The 17,310-nt window shown below is 37.1% G+C and overlaps 1 protein-coding gene across 1 annotated transcript in view; it reads left to right on the top strand.

Annotated features, from left to right (window-relative positions):
• Positions 1 to 17,310, top strand: part of pde6d (phosphodiesterase 6D, cGMP-specific, rod, delta) — a 29,527-nt gene that overhangs the window by 5,881 nt on the left and 6,336 nt on the right. Inside the window, exons 2-3 of the mRNA XM_030433464.1 lie at positions 10,399 to 10,487; positions 14,694 to 14,819. Coding sequence (XP_030289324.1) covers positions 10,399 to 10,487; positions 14,694 to 14,819 — 215 coding nt within the window. The remainder of the gene's footprint in view (positions 1 to 10,398; positions 10,488 to 14,693; positions 14,820 to 17,310) is intronic.

The following is a 17,310-nucleotide window of genomic DNA, read 5'->3' as shown; positions in this document are numbered from 1 at the left end:
ACCCTTAGGCCGTGATAGTATGGTGTTGTCGGAGCTTAAATACATTGCTGTATATTTTTTGTTGTTCAAACATTGAGGAGGTGATTTGAAAACGACCCACATTATCATACTTGAACAGTCAGTATGAGTGATGGTTTTTCTTTCCCGTAGCTAAACATTTTTTGTTGGTGCCTCTGTCATCATGAAAGTCCTGCCACAATGACGCATGTGTCCTTTTTCCTCTTTTGTTGGTGACATGTTACAAGATTTTAGTTGTGTGTAACCTGTTGAATGATAATCAGTGAGACGCTGCAGCGTGGCCTGGATTATTCTGGAAGGTGTGGAGGATGATCAGTTAGATGTAGGAGATTGGATTTAGTTAGACTTGAGAGGATTAGAGAAACCATTCAACACAGAACACCAACTAGAGAGCCAGAGGAAGATTTAGGGGATGGTAGAGGTGGTGGAGCTCGGTTGTCAGTGCAATCTGACCTGTAAGAGTGTCTAAAAGCCAGTACAGCACTAGTAGACATGGATTGAAGCTTAGTGATGGCAGAAGAGTGTTTGATATAATATGACAATTTTAATTCCCCTAAATCTAATCATAAATCCCTACTACACTGTGAGTAGGATCCAATGTTTGATGACAAATGGGAACACTACTGAGACAGTTATTAGAATTTGCTGTTACACCTGAATAATGAAACTGCAAAATGATTTGAGTACTAAGTAGTTGTAGGGGTCATGCAACACAAGCTATTAAACTTGCAGTCATTGTTTACATTTGTACTCTCTGCTAATGTTGTAATATTGTCCGACCAGGATAGGAGGGGAGGCATCAGCCCATGTCCCCACCAGAGTCTCAGAAGTCATCTTGAAGTTTTTCTTTTTTTCCTTCATTAATAGCAACGACTAAAATTAGCCTGGTCCTCCTTGGCCTGTTTTGAAAAAAGAAATGTCATAGTTATAGTTTCAGTGATCCTATAACAATTTGATTTTCCATCTACAATTGTCATATTAGAACTGTGTATCAAAGTCATGAGTAAATATATCTATTTAAATTGTATGCAGTTGACGGAGTTCATTCAGGCAGGGTTTTCTCTTGTTTCTGTTATTAATTCCTGAGAGGACACGCATTGAACATGCACAATTTAAAAGAGAACACTATAGTCTAATACAGCCAGTTAAAGTTACTTTATGTTACAAAACCCTCAGGCAAAATGTGAACATCACTGAAATTAGACATGACATTTTTTTCACCTGTGAAATTGTTGTGCTCACTTAGATAAGGGAGAGGGTAAGACAGACCTGCATGCACCTGAACCTGCTGACTTATGAATACTTTATACTAGGATTAAAGGATTATCATACAGTCCTAGCCTAATTCTTGATATAAAAATTGCGATTACAATTTTTAATTAATTGGAACTGACTTTTTAAGAAAAAACAGGTCAATTGGCAGAATCCTGCAAAGGAAAATTAGGACCGCAAGGCAATTCTTTTGTGCCTACAGCAATTAGACTGTACAACATTAGACAAAAAATTCCTATGTATTTTAAACCACTTCAAATGAACATTTAACTATTTTATTTATTCACACATGCTTGTCATGTCTCCTCAATGTTCTTACTGTTTTGTCTGGCCTGTCATTGTTTCTTTTTTTTCCTCTTAAATGCTTTGTTATGTTTTCCCTTTAATGCTGTATACAGTGTTTCCTCTAGGATTTTTTTCAGCAGCGGGGGCAGGCTCTCCAGGGAGCCGTGGCAGCGTAAACAAATGACACTTGACTGCAGATTTTACTTTTATGCCCAGCATAATCCCCCTTTTTATTGAATGGCTGGCATGGAAAATTGATTTTTAAAGGCTGAATGTAAAAATAAAAAATAATAACAAAAATACAACAATAAAATAAAAAAAATATTTAATTTAATCTAGGGTCCCAGCCTGATAGCCTGTGCTTCCCTTTAGGTTTTTCTCCTCTACTCTCATCTCTCTCTCCTGCACCATCACTTTGCTCTCCTGCTCTTCACTCGGCTCTCCCCCTGCTGTACTCTGCTCTCCTTCACTTTGTTCCACTGCTCCTCCCTGTCTAATGTTACTTGTCTTATACGATTACATAAAACATTAACGTTAGATAATTTACACTCACATCACATCTGATTAAGAGTGTGAACTCAATTTTTTACCTACCCATCATCATTTGAGTCAGTAAAAGGCTAATGATACCTGACTAGCGTCATCTTCATCAGGTGTCTTTCTCTTCTTTGAGAAATATTTGAACAAGCTCATCTGAAAATGCAGTCAGCAGTTACATCACGGCATGTATATATTCGCTTGATGCTATCAATTAGTTTACTCACGTTAGCGACACTGACGCTAACGTGGCGGGCCGCCACTCCTAAATGAATATAGGGGAAACACTGGTATAGTATATAGCAATGTAACGTGCAATGGTGACCACATGAATTTCCCACTTGTGTGATGATAAAGTTTACATTGACCTTGATTAGAACTGCTATGAGATTATATACATATGTTGTGTATTATTTTACTGCATATGGACATGAAGCATTTTAACAATTTATTGAGTACAGATTTTTTTCAAAACACACTGGTTTTGACAGTCTGAACTTGACCTCATATTATGCAACAGTAGCAGCAGTTAATTGGTCAGTGCTTGTCAAACCCCACAGTCATCTGCTCCACTCCCATGTTACAACAAAAATTGTCAAGTAAACCTTTAGTCATGTTTCCTAAAATATTTTGTTACAGAGGAAGCTTGATCACAGAAATATAATAAGGATACTTCTGGTGGTAATGTGTAAATGAATGCTGCTACTTTCCTCTCCATCTCAAAAGGGTTGGTGACACTACTCTATAGAGCAGGGGTCACCAACCTCCAGAATGGATGTGTAACGGGGGGATGACACTCAAAATTCAGCTATCTTTCTACAGAATAGCGTTAAGATTTTGCCCAGTTTACATAATGTTGCTTGAATTGTCCAACTTACTGCACACACACTGGCTTTTATTTTGTTTTTCCTCTATAACATCCTAACCAGCTGGATTTTCTCAACAGTGTGAGCTAAAGGAGAGTCCCTGAATGCAACAGAGAGCTTAGCTGTGTGTTTGGAGGCAGTTGATGGTGGTTGTGGATGAATGAAGGGCTTCACAGATGGTGTGGCATTGAGTGTGTGTGACACTAAGTAGTGTCTGAGTGTGACAGGATGTTGAGTGGAGAATCTTCTAGAACAAAGACCTGTGAGGTCTAAAGATAAAATTAACCTCTGTATGCACTTCTGTCTGCCTCAGTCGCTCTTGGTTAAACTGCTAGCAGTCAAACAGTTTCTGAATGCTACTCATGCTGTTATGAAAATATGTTATTGATGGGGGTTCAGCCAACAAACAGTTCCTCTGTAGAATTTGATTTAATGGCATCTAGCAATGAGGTTGCAGAGGCAATCAGCTGAACACCCCTCATTTCATCCTACCCTATTGTGGTGCCAAATTTAAAACACAAAACGCCCTCTCCAGAGCCAGCATTTGGTTGGCTACTGTAACACATGGTGGTGCAAAATGGCAGACTCCCTCTGTAGATATAAAAGGGCTCATTTTAAAGTTACAAAACCCTTTTTTTCTACAGGTAATTCTACACTAAAAATTATGATTCTAAATATTACTGTAAATCTCTTTCTGCCCCCATATCCTTGCACAATTATGTAAAAAAAAAAAAAATGGATTATGCACATTGTATAGATATTGTGATTGTTTGATGATTTTTGCATCACAATTTTCAAAGAAAAAAAATCAATACAAGCCTGAATGCTGTGACATTTGCTGGGAGAGGTGTACCAAACAATAAAATCAGCAATATAATTAATAAGGCCCACCAGAGGCTTCACTTTCTGCACCAGCTTAAAAGTTTGTTGTGACTGGGGAGGTGATGATGCACCTAAACAGAGCTACAGTGGAGAGTTTGTTCTTGCCCTCTCAGTCACAGTGCGGTGTGGCAACGCAACCGCCCTTGAAAGAGGACAGCTAGAAAGAGTTGTACTCAAAGCATCTAAGATCCTTGGCTCGTTTAGACTGGGACGGCTCACCAATAATGTGGCCCCAATACTACCTCCAGAGGCGGATCAGCGCAAGAGCGAAATTCCCCCCCGCATCTGAAACTCTTTAGGAGCCGCACCGCCATCGGCGGAGAATTGGCGAACCACCACTCCAGAGATAATGCAGAGACGCTGTGTAAAAAGGGCTAGCCACTGTAAAAACATCTCTCCTCAAGAACAGCACAAATAAATCCTGTGGATGTCCATTGTTTGAACTCTGACACTAAAGCACTTTTACTATCAGAGCAGGGATTAGCCAACACACTCTTAAAAATTGGTTAGGGAGCACTTTGATACAAATACCGCATGATTACTCTTGCGCAGCCCCACATTTGACCTTGAACTAAACACATGGATTAAAGTTAGTGATGTGCGGATCGTTACTGAAATATCAGTACCTCCGATACCAGATCTTTATGCTCTAAAATCGATTCTCAAATCAAAATATCGCTACTTTTGATATGAGTCATGAGTGGAGCTATTTCAGCTCCACAAACAGCCAAGACGCGATTTGTGATGTGACGCGATTTGTGATGTGACACAACAAACCTTGTGAAACACCTCAGGTTAAACCACAACACAGAATATTAGGCATTTATGATGAGGCGGACAGGAGTGGAGAGCACAGTGTCAGGTGCTGCTGCTAAGGCAAGACAGACGTCTCTGGTGCAGTCCTTTGGTGCTGCGGGCAGGCACTGTCCAGGTACAGAGAGAGAACATGTGGAGCTTTAAGCAGCGCTAAGCACTGTTGTTGTTGGAGTTGTTCACATTAATGAATATGGTTATGAAATAAGTAACGAAATAAATGCATGCTTCAACAAATAGCTGCATGAGTTCAGCTTGGAGCAATAATATGTGTATCACTGAGATAATCTCACATAGGCAAAAAAGCCTAGATTTATTCATGTAAGGTTTTCTAAAGAATTGATCATTTAAAGTGTATTACAGAGACTAGGTGTCTTTAAATTATACAGAGCAATTGCAATAAAACAGCCATGGTAAACTTAGAAAAATATATACTAAAAAAAATGGATAAAAAAAATAACATTATATCTATAAAATATATCTGTTATTATTTACAATCAGTCTAATTTGCTTTAACTGTTACATGAATATTTTAAAATGACGGTATTGACAAACTTCTGCAATTATTGTGGTATTTATTTAATTAAATATTTTACTGGCAATTTCAATTTAAGTCACCCAGTATTATCAAACGGCAAGTGTTTGTATCCCCTTATTGTAGGCTATTTGGAGAGACTACATACATAGTTGAATCTAAATAAGAATAAGCATTCAGTGCATAGTAGCCCCATCATTTGTTTTGCCCTGTGATTTTAAAATAAATAAATACTCTGATGTTTTGTATTGTTTATGAAGCTATGATTTGAAATACACTAGTTAATTGAGATTTACCAGACACGTTAGGTGTATTTGCACAAAGTAGCGGTATGGGATCGGTATCGCCGATACCAGCCTAAATTTTACTCAGTATCGGATCGGAAAGGAAATCGGTGGTATCGAACATCACTAATTAAAGTTCTCTGTCGCTACGATGGATTTCCGTCATTCAAACTTCACAGAGGCGACTTATGAGATCAATATAGATCGGAGGAGAACAAGTGTTGGCTGATTTTTATTGACAGATTGTCAAACTCTGCAGTCAATGGTATCATTAACAGCGTGTGCGCGCCTGACCAATGACAGTGTAGTGACCCACACAGGGCGGGATCTAAACACGTAGCAGCACTAAAGTTTAGCTGCTTAGCTAGCAAGGACTCGTCGAGCTGCTACGTTACCAATTCGTTTTTGAGTTTAGTCAACACGTGAGAACTCGTCTGACACGGAGAGTCTCCTGTTGTGTGCTACATGTGTGAAATAACAACTAAGTCTGGACTTTGTCTGGAGTGTATCTGTGTAAACGGCTTCATTCAGCGTCCCTCCCATCTGGCACCGTGAGTTACCATGGTTACAGGAACGTCCTGAAACTTTATAATGATGATCAATAAGAAGTTTTTGGTTAGTTTGACTGTACAAAATCATGAATGTAGCCTGATTGTAGCTCAATGCTGAAATCTTGTATCATAACATATAGAACAAATGTAAAGCCTCTGAGCTTCTTTGATTTTTAATAGTATGTTAGTGATGAGAGAAAGGTGCTAACTCGCCATCAGACTGACAAGGCTGCAATAGTTGCTGTTTGTATGATGTATTTTTCTGTTAAACGATAAGAAGCTCACTTTAAACAATATTATTATTGTTGTTGTTGTTGTTGTAATTATTATTAGTATTATTATTATTATTAGTAGTAGTAGTAGTAGTAGTATTATCATTAATAATAATAATCATGATAATAATAACTCATGATGATGAGAAGAAGAAAAATAGTGTACTGAAAAGTTATGTAGATGGTTGATTATTTGAAGGAGTAAAACTTGAGAGAAGCTTGGCAAAAAAAAGGCACAGTTTGATTTCATAGATTAAAGATTTGAAAGACAAAAAACATTTTAAGTGTGAATAGAACCGCTGTTCAGATCATCCTCCTGTAAAACACTGTTGGTCAAATATTTAAACTTGATGTCTACATTAGAGAACATGGTGTGGGGTGAGGCAGTAAATCTTATCTTATTTTTTTAGCATGTGTCAAGTAACGTGCCCTGTAACATGTTTCACAAATTACAAATTGGGATTTTTTTTTTTTTTTGCATAAATCCATGTAAACAACACACAGTGCCAAAAGGCATGGCCTTAGTATAAGTACAGTACTGCATTGGCCAGACATTTTATCCCAAGCCATCGGCCAAATGCAAATAGGCCCCAGACCTCAACAGAACAACATGGCTTATTTAGCAAGGAGAAACCAAGATTTACATTTTAGCAGTCTTTGAGACGGAAACATGAAAAAGTTATTTATTTGGAATCACACAGGCCACAAGACTTTCCATAACTCTTTCACACTCCTGCAGCAGCCACCTTTTCTTGATACATTACATGCCTTCAGGGTAATTCATTCAAAGTGGTCAATTTGGCTATCATCGCTCTTTTGTGCCAAGTTAAATTGTGTTTATTTTGCACAAAAATCTCTATTCCTGGTTTCCACTGTTAAAAAGACTGTGTGCACTGACAGATCAGTAGCAATCATTTTGCTAACACAAAGCTTACACTTTGTTAAGAGAAAGAAGATCATGCTTACGGAGATGGTAGCTCACACTGGAGGCCTTGCATACATTTCCACACATCTTACTAAACTTATTTTGCAGATGACATATCAGACAGTGCAACAGGTTTAGGATTTTGGATAGACTGAAAAGATGTGGGCTACACCCCTGTGGCAATTCCAAATAATCTGGAGGCAAGCGAGACGGCTTTTTCATGTGAAGATATTCACAATTATCCCGATCTACATTATCCAGATAATGGCCATTTTTAACAGTCAAACTCAAATTCATTAATGATGCATTTGATTCATTATTTAATGGTGTATTTATTTATTTAATTATGGCACTTTCAGTCCTCCATAAACCTGAGTGCAATCTGCAGTAATATCTTTTATTGTTCCATTCCTAGAAGCTTTCACGTAGAGTGGAAACACTGAAAGGATCTGTGATTGACAGTTGAATTGTTTTTATGGTGAGTGTGGATGTCAGGAACAGCTGACCAACTGACAGACGGAGTGGAGTGCTAACAACCAGCGTCATTTACACAAAAGCCTCTTTAGTTTCCTGCTCCTTACTTACAAACTGTTGTCTTTAGGGTTACCTTTAAAATAGGATTTTTTTTTTCCCGAATTTGTACCTGAGTCCCGAATTTGTTTTTTAAAACTTTTTTCTAAAACCTTTGGGTTTTCCTTGTGACATTTTGCTGAAACTGTGAAATAATGCATGTAGTTTTAGGACTGGTCTGTTAATGAGGATATGGTTCATCCACCACTACCCCCTGTCAATCAGAGCAAGGCCCTGTAAGGTAGCCAGTTAAAAGGAAACAGAAGGAGATTTGTCTTCAGAGAATTTTTATTTTGACGTTAGGGCTGATACTGGTGCAGGTTCAATATGGAGAAAAAGACAACTATTGGCCTAAAAACTGATAAAAAAAACAAAACTAAAAGGGACAGTGAGGGAGTATGGACTAGAACACGAGTCAACCTTCAACAGATGGAGAGAGCTGCAGGATTTAAAAAGATTCCAAACCAATTTTGAGTTGAATAAGTTTGTTATTGGAAATGTTGATCACTTTAGCTTTCGCAAAAGAATTATACAGAACTATATTCATTATTAATTACTTAATTACTACAACCAAATTTGTTAGTGTACCAAATATGAATGTTAAGTTAAACAAAGTTTACTTTGTTTTACTATTGTCACATTGCTAACATCATGGAGTGGGGGAAAGTAGGAGTAGTACCACGGTGCTGGTTATACTGTTGAGCCCCCCAAAGATGTCATGGTCCTAAGTCAGTGAGACATTGAGGGAGGGGGCTTGCCTATTCAAAAATCTGCTGAAGTCATTCAACACAGCCCAAGTTTAGAGGCAAGAACCTTCAGTCAGGGAAAGGAGAGTGCGATGTCACAGGCTCAAAGATCAGCTCAGGCTCAGCTCGAGTACCTGTAAAGGTGAACCGGTCGAGATAACCCGCATCATATTTTGCATTCATATATCAGTCTTTCATAGCCACAAATGGATATAGTACCTTGTTGCTATGCATTCTGCAACCGGTATTAAAAATAGGAATTGGTTGGGACAGAACAAGATCTTTACAACTGAGAAGGAGGTGCTCAAACAATCCACAGGGGCTAGAATCAACAAAGAACACAAGTTGTTTTCAGCCAAGTTTCAGAGGCCATATTGAATGTTGTTCTTTTGTTTGAGGTTGATTAACTCTACAAAACACACACGCTACAGGCATGACATTATCATAAAGTCTGGCCTAGGTTTTCAGATACTGTGATGACATGACATGATGGCAAAAATTTCAGTTAGTGCATTATAATATCATAAACAACTGGGTGGTCTATGAAAATGTAGGACTGCAGTTCCCACTTGTGAATAAAATGAGCAGTGATTATCACAAAGCAATGGACTTGGTGATACTCGCAGCCCTGGGGGATGCAGAAGGAAGCTTTGCTTTAAATATGGTGTTGATTGTAGTCTTGCTTAGTAGTGTACAACTGATGGTCACTAAACAAGCAATATTAACCATCATGCATTGCGCTGCGGACGAACACATGGAGGTTTCAATTCACGTCACAACGGCGCGACATTAGTGACGTAATTAACGGCGCCGGAGTAGTGTCCAAAAGTCCGTTTTTCTTTCTGCCGTTGAGCTCACTATATAGTGCATTATGTTGGACTCACTATGTAGTGACTAGAGAGTAGGGAATGAGTGGATGATTTCGAACACAGCCCTTCTTATTTTTCTTCTTCTTCTTCGTCTTCCTGTGGAGTTGGCTTTAAAAAAACAGAACAAGCAAAGTGCCAACTCCTAAACTTTTTAATTGGTGAAGCCAAAATGTCAATCTACCTGACTCATAGGGACAAACTGCAGGGTGGGCCGACTCTTGACCCTGCGGAGGCACAGCGTGAAGGCCAGACTGAGGCTGGAGTTTTGCTTCCACAGGATCACAGGGAACATAGATGTGTTTGAACAACAGTGGGCTCATGAGGAGCTGTTGTGCCAGGTGATCGGTAGAGAAATAGAACTTGCATCATTCCTCAACTGATTTATTGATTGTACAACTGCTTGGTTGTTTTTTAACCAACTGTAAATAAAGTACTGTTAAAAAAAATAAATATTTTTCTTCTTCTTTCAAATGGTACCCTACCGCAGCACCCAATCTTATTCATGCTAAGCGCCATCATTTGGAGGCTTGAAGTAGTGACTCTGTAAATCAAAATTGTAGCAGTATATATATATATATATATACGTGTGTATATATATATATATATATATATATATATATATATATATATAGATATATATATATATATATATATATATATATATATATATATATATATATATATATATATATATATATATATATATATATATATATATATATATATATAATATATATATATATATATATATATATATATATATATATACGTGTGTATATATATATATACGTGTATGTATATGTAATCCTTGACTATTAAAATGAATGAAAATGTAGGAATAACACAATGATAAGATATTATAACAGGTTGGATCTAATCCAGTTCATAACCACAAAAGGTGGTAATTGAGGTGGTAATTCTAATTTTGCAAATGTCTTAGTTTTGTTGTTGTCACTTAACCTGCTCCTGTCAGAAACTGGATGAATCTTCGAGATGCAGAGACAGGCAAAGTTCTGTGGCAGGGGACAGACGACCTCTCTGTGCCAGGAGTAGAACATGAAGGTACATTCACACACCAAACATGTATTGTACCCCTACAAACATTATATCATCCCATTGAATGGGACGATATGACCTAAAATGTATATCATGGTTATTCTCTAATTGCTGTGATTGTTTTATTCTAGGATATTACAAAAAAGAAAAGAGAATCACAAATGATTCTACCACTTCACTCGATATAAGGGAACATATCTTAAGAAGGAATTCAAATAAAAAAAAACAAATGTGTTCATTGGCTTCAAGTTTAAATACAAAATTAGAGGTAGGCACAATGACATGCAATTTTGATGTCCAAAGCACATTTATGGAGTAAAAATACAAAAAATGTTAATAAATACACATTAATTCAATCTACTAATCTCTGTTTATGTAATCATAGGAACATATATTGAGGGTTTTGCAAAGTTTAAGAGTTATTAGACGAAATGGTCAAAAAATGTTGTACTACATAACTGTCCGGACCTCATGGTGAATGCAAAAAAAGAGTCAAAATTGTTGAAAAGAAAATACATTTAAAAATCTATGCCCCAGGCATTATTGTATGAGTGTTGCCTTTGATATATGAAAATGTAACAAAAAATATGACATCTATAGGATTGTTATGCTTTTGAGCAGCTTGTCCAAAACTGGTATGTCAGCCAATGTCATCTGGGATAACAGATCTGAACAGATCTGGAGCAAATTTATTGGGCATTATGGGGCGCACATTATCAGACAGGAAGTTAGGCCATCAGGAAGACCCGAATGGAACCTAACCCAAACAATGGTGAAAGGTTAATAAGTCTCTCTTAAAATGTGCTTTATTTACTCTTCAGGATTTTTATGTAGTAAAATCCTGTGTCATATGGGATAACGCAAAAAAAACGTATATAATGTTGATTTTATGGAAATTTGTTTGTTTTATGTGAATTTATATACTTTAATGTTCAGGGTCAAGTTTGCAGATTTCTATAGGTAGCCAAAACAACTGCCTGACTGAGTTTCAAACGGAGTTTCGTCATTCTAGTTAACGATTTCGTCATATAGGAAAACAGTTATTTTCTGTTAACCCACAGTGTCATCTGTTATACAGGATGACACATATTTGACAGTAGTACTGTTTCCTGCTTTTATTTGTATAATTTCCATTCTTATTGTAATATTAACATATTATTACGCACATTTAAATTTATCGCTGGCATATTATATTTTAATAATGGTGTTTTTAAGTACTTTTTTGTATTTAAACACTTTAAATTGCTTAAAGTTTTTAATATATGTTATGTGTCCCAGAGTCGACTGTCCCCCTGTTACTCTGATGTAAACATGGATTATTGATGAACATCAATATTATTTAGGTTGTGTAGAGATGACATTTCAAGTTGACATTAGGTGTCATACCAAGTAACGATTTCAGTCAGGCAGGATAACGCTAATTAAAATGCCTTAAAATGCATCATTTCATTTTATGGAGTTGAGAAAACAATAATAGTATGATGCCAAGTACTGTAAAGGATTTTCAGTCATCTTGCAGATTGAATCACTTTGCAGCATTAAAGTGTACGTGAGCGCTTGAACAAGTAGGGTCATGTCTATAGCAAACACATTATAATGAAAAAAAGGAATCATCCAAGTTTAATTTTCTGAGCTTTAAATATTTGTAACTGTCTAACTGTACATATTTATGAAGCATTATTGACTTTAAATGTTCTAATATAATAATATTTTAAAAAATTAATTAAAGTTATCCAGTAGGACATTTTTGATGGATGTCATCAAATAACTCTAAATTTAAACACATAAAATAAATTTTTTGAAAACGAGATTGTAAAAATTAGTAAATAACATCCTCCATAAAAGGTAAAAACTACACTGATCTGCAGCTTTAACCTATTTACATTTTTTGTCAACTTGAAACCTTATTTGTCACTGGGAGGCTGATGATGTTAGTTTATAAGAAAATGTAATGTGATGAATCTCAGAGTGAGACTGGGGAGGATTAGGCATCTAAACAGCATTTATTGTAGAAGAGTTTCTCGATACTGTCACTTATTACTAAATAATCCTACATTGCTCCAGTGTGCTACAATAAACAGAAAATGACAAAACTTACAGGTACCAAGTTTGAACTCAGTTCTGCATTGAAGTTGGTTTTAGGTGATGCAGAGAACCCTATAATGATCCCTCCTTCAGCTTGAGTAATAAAGAACATCCTGCTGTTTGGCAATCTAAAATGGTTAGATTATACATAACAGTATCCCATTTATTTTGGGACATTTCTATTAAAAATGAAGTGGGAGTAGATGAAGACATCTGTGTTGGTTCTCTCGAATGGAGAAACTGAGGTGCTTAATCTTCCACATGATTGTGTTTTAGAGGTTGGTGTTTGCAAGGATCCATTAAATACTGGATCAAACTTGGTTTATGAATATGTGCTAAGCCTAACTGCACATTTTTTGCAGCCATATTATGCTTTTGGTAGCAGTGACAGTTTTTCAAAATCCATGTTATAGCAGAACAGGAAACCGTGATACCTTACAAACGATCAGACAGTTTATATCTAAGACCAGTTAACATGAATTATTTAGAAGTGATGACAAAGATTAATGTTGTCACCAAATCATTACAAAGGTGTTCATACCCAAACCTTTCTCTTTGAACTTCAACCAGATTTGTAGATCTACTTTCTGGCTTGTCTTTCATCCAATCAGTGTTACTGTAGCCAGAATGATGCAAGGATTTCAAGGTTAATTTGTCATACGGAAACTGTATGTGTCATGAAATGCAATGTGGCATGCTCTTAAGCCTGTGAAAAAATTTAGATGGAAAAATACATAAAGGATAAGAATTACTAACAAAAACTAAATGTACAATATGTTATCGTTCACATATCATTATACATTTCAATTTTGTATGCATTCCAGCGCACATATGCAAAAGTACAGAGCAACAATATGCCACAAAAAGTGAGGATATATAGAGGCCATTTTGATATCATGCGCATATTTTTAACCTCTCTGGGTTATAAACTCAGTGGGTTTGATAGGTTAAACAAGATGTGTCTGTTGTTTTTATTCTTTATTTTATTGACCTGTGGAGCTTGGTATAAAGCTGCCGAATTATTCTTGGCATATCTCAGCAGGAAATTGTTACAGTAGTTTCAGTATCACTAATAACTGCTTTGAATAATGAAGATGACAATGAACTCCTAATGTACACAAAAAGGTTAAATGGCAGATTTTGTGTTATTAGTAAAATTGGGCAAATTATTTTACATATTGTTCGTATAACTTTTGAAAATCCCAAATGAAGTTATGTAAACAAGCTTTGTTATTAGCATTGTATTCTCCATTTGAATTTAACAGGCCCTAAAAATGGGGGTATTCTGTAATGTTTAAAAATATAATCCTGAGAGTTGTTGGCATGTAATGTTTTGTGACTTTTTTGATTTTTGTACTTTGTTTATGAAATAGCAACTGATTATTTTGAACATTTAGTGATTGATCCCAGTTCAGACCAAAGACTTTTCCAGTGCCAACATCATTTTCGAAGGTTGCAGGGGAAAGTTGCAGCAGTGTGAACTGACCTGTGATTCAGGCAGAGTAATGGTGTTGTCTGCGACTCAACTTGTCAAGTCGCTGGTGGCTGGTTTTGGAGCATAATGCTTGTAATCATTGTCTACTGCTTAATTGACAACTTCACTGCTCATCATCATGCGCATTCATGTTTTAGGGTGCTACAAATAATATCCAGCTGTAAAACAGCTTGAAAAGCTAAAGTACAGAGAGTAATTCTAATTGAACTGGTAAAACATCTCTTCTAGTTGCTTTAGTGTGAACTGACAGGATTTCAGAACATTGCAGAATGACACATTGCAAGTAGGGTAGGTAGAAAATAGTGTAAAAGTGTCAGGTATCAATCAATGAATCAATCTGTCATTATTTGTATATCTCCAATTTGCAGGTAGTTTCCACTCAGGCTTCTTTTTAGAAGGTGACGAGTCAACCAGTGCCACACACTTTCTCAGTTCAGTGTAAGCCTACAAAGCTTTAAAGGGGAAATGTCACTTAAAAACATAGGGGTTTGCTTTTGAAAAGACGGCCCACTGTCAGTCACGTCTTGCGCTAAAAGGGTTGCAAGTCTTAAATCCAAAGCACTGCCTAGACTTTCAAAACTAACTTGGTCTTGTTGTCAGCACAATTAATTACCTTCTCACTGTCTCTCCAGCTCGTGTCCCGAAGAAGATCCTAAAATGTAAAGCAGTGTCCAGAGAACTGAACTTCTCCTCCTCAGAAAAGCTGGAGAAATTCAGACTGGAGCAGAAAGTTTTCTTCAAAGGACAGTGTCTAGAAGGTAATCAGTCAAAACACTCAACTGAAAGTCAGTTGTGAATGTTGTGGCACTATGTGTGTGTATGTTTGCATGGAAAGTGGATGATACAAAGCACATTCCTGCCAATGGTTTCACACTATTCAACTGATTACATGGTTGCAGATGTGCCAAGAAATGTAGCAATTTGACAACGGAGGGAGGGAAGTAGACAGCTGTTAGCAAGTTAACATGGATGTAAACACTGTTTCATATTGATCAAAAGTCAGCTTTGTAAATGTTTATGAGGAAAGAAATGCCTTCACCTAATGTGTTTGACCTCAAGGCTGCACAAACAGTTTTAATAACAAATGTATGTATTTGATGTAAACATGCATACAAGGAAACTCCATTAGGCAGGTTTAATAAAGTAGACAGTTTCTCATGGGCCCAGATTAGGGCTGCACGATTCTGGAAAAAATGTGAATCACGATTTTTTTGCTTAGAATTGAGATCATGATTCTCTGGCACAATTTTTTTCACAAAATGTTTATTGCACTGATGAGTAAAAAAACATTGTAGTATGCCTCTGCCAAGGCAATGTTTTTTTTGTTTTGTTCAAGTTCTATCATTGGATGAGAAATGATTTTTACAAAAGAAAAAAATGAGAGGGCATCCTTTAATCCCTAATGTTGTACAGTGTTTATTGGGGCCGTATCTTTGGCTAAGTGATATGTGATAGCTGCTTTGATCGGCTTTCTAAAACGGAGGCGCTAGCTAGCATCTCCCGGATCTCAGTGGCTTTCCAGTTGCTCATCTAGCAGGCGAGGTGGAAATAAGTGTACCCTCCGAGGCGGCAAATCGGCGGACCTAAACAGACCCTCAATTTGCCGCCCTCTGTCTAAAACCGCGGACCTAGCCGTCCAAAGGTCGGCAGATTAGCGGCTTGCTGCCCTGTCTAAAAACGGCCTCTCACTCACTCCTTCCAAACACTCAACTGCAGGCGGGCTTCCTTCCTCCACTGAATCACGTGTTGTAAAGATGCTTTACTACAGGTTGAGGGAGGAGGCAGCGGCAGTGCTGCGTTTGGGGGCGCTTTAAATAAAAAATAGAAAATAGGAGCATGTGTTTGTGATTCAGCTCAAGATATAAAATGCTTCAGAATCGCTATGTGTAGAAATAAGATCACGTGTATGTGTGAATAGAGATCGCAATTTTTTAACGATTTTTCGTGCAGCCCTAGCCCAGATGCAACATGATTTGCACCGTGCTCATCGCCATTGAAAGCCATTGAAAATAATGGGTTTCAGACCACAGTGGTTTAATGCTAAAAGCTGTCACTTCATAGATCTCAGACTTGCTTGTCAAGGGAAATGGGGATCCAGTGGAGACTTTATCAGCATTTCTGAATCTTATGAAGGAATTACAGTTGTTGATCTCCAGTTTAAATAAAACCGTATTGTGTAATCCAATGAGCCCTATCCAATAAACTTAAACAGCCACAATGAAATCATTTGAATGGATTTACCTCAGCTGAGCTGAAGCAGCAAAATAATTATTTTGCGCACCAGAATGGCATTTAGTAGAATGCGTACCTCTGCCAAGGCCCACCAGGCCCCTTAAATTCAACCAAGGCTGGTGCGCAGGTGGTCGAGTGGTTAGAGCGCCTACCACATACGCAGCTGACCCCAGTTCGATTCCGGCCAGAGGTCCTTTGCTGCATGTCACATCCCCCTCTCTCTCCCATATTTCCTATCTGTCTACTGCTTAATAAAAAGGTGTCTATGCCAGAAAAAATCTTTAAAAATAAATAAATAAATAAAAATAAATTCAACCAAGGCCATTGGCACCATTGGTACCTTTCTGAAACCCTATGATCTCAGCTGAACATTGGTGGTATAGTTGAAGTTTCCTACCAATTTGTTACCATGTAACAGCTGGATATCTTACCTAAGTACCCTCTTTAAAACAGTTACATTTGAGCAGGATTTTTATTAGGTTCCACATCAAATTTGACTGTACAAAAGATCAATGCATTCTTGCTTGTGAAACTAACAAAGAAAAGTCACCCTATCTCATAATGTTAAAGAAATTGAGAAAAACTCAGAAAGGGACCTTTCTTAGTTGCTTAGTCTCTCTTTTATCACTAAGCCAAAGATGGTTCCATTTGAAACTATCAATGGTATTCTCTACATTTAAAGATATATCGTCATCAGCATTTTCAGATTGTTGCTTAGTGCATATTATGTTAAGACTGAATCATGGCAAACCAGTGTCAGGACTTGATAAACCTCTGTTCATCTGGAATCCTGTTGGTATAAAGGGGCATTCAGACCAAACGCGATAGACAAAAAATACAAGAGATTTTAAAAATGAAACTTTGATGTTATGGTAAATGGAGCCAATGGAGTCTTTGTGCTTTGTTCTGTAAATTGTTTGGTAGGATACAGCAGTTGCTTTATAACACCTCATTCTCTTCAACCTCCGGCCCCACCTTACTTTAATTTTTTTTAAAGCATTGTCCTGAGTTTTTATT

Source organism: Sparus aurata, chromosome 11 (genome assembly GCF_900880675.1).
Source record: "Sparus aurata chromosome 11, fSpaAur1.1, whole genome shotgun sequence".
NCBI lineage: Eukaryota > Metazoa > Chordata > Actinopteri > Spariformes > Sparidae > Sparus > Sparus aurata.
Note: the sequence above shows the minus strand (reverse complement) of the source record. Positions and strands in the feature narration are given on the sequence as shown.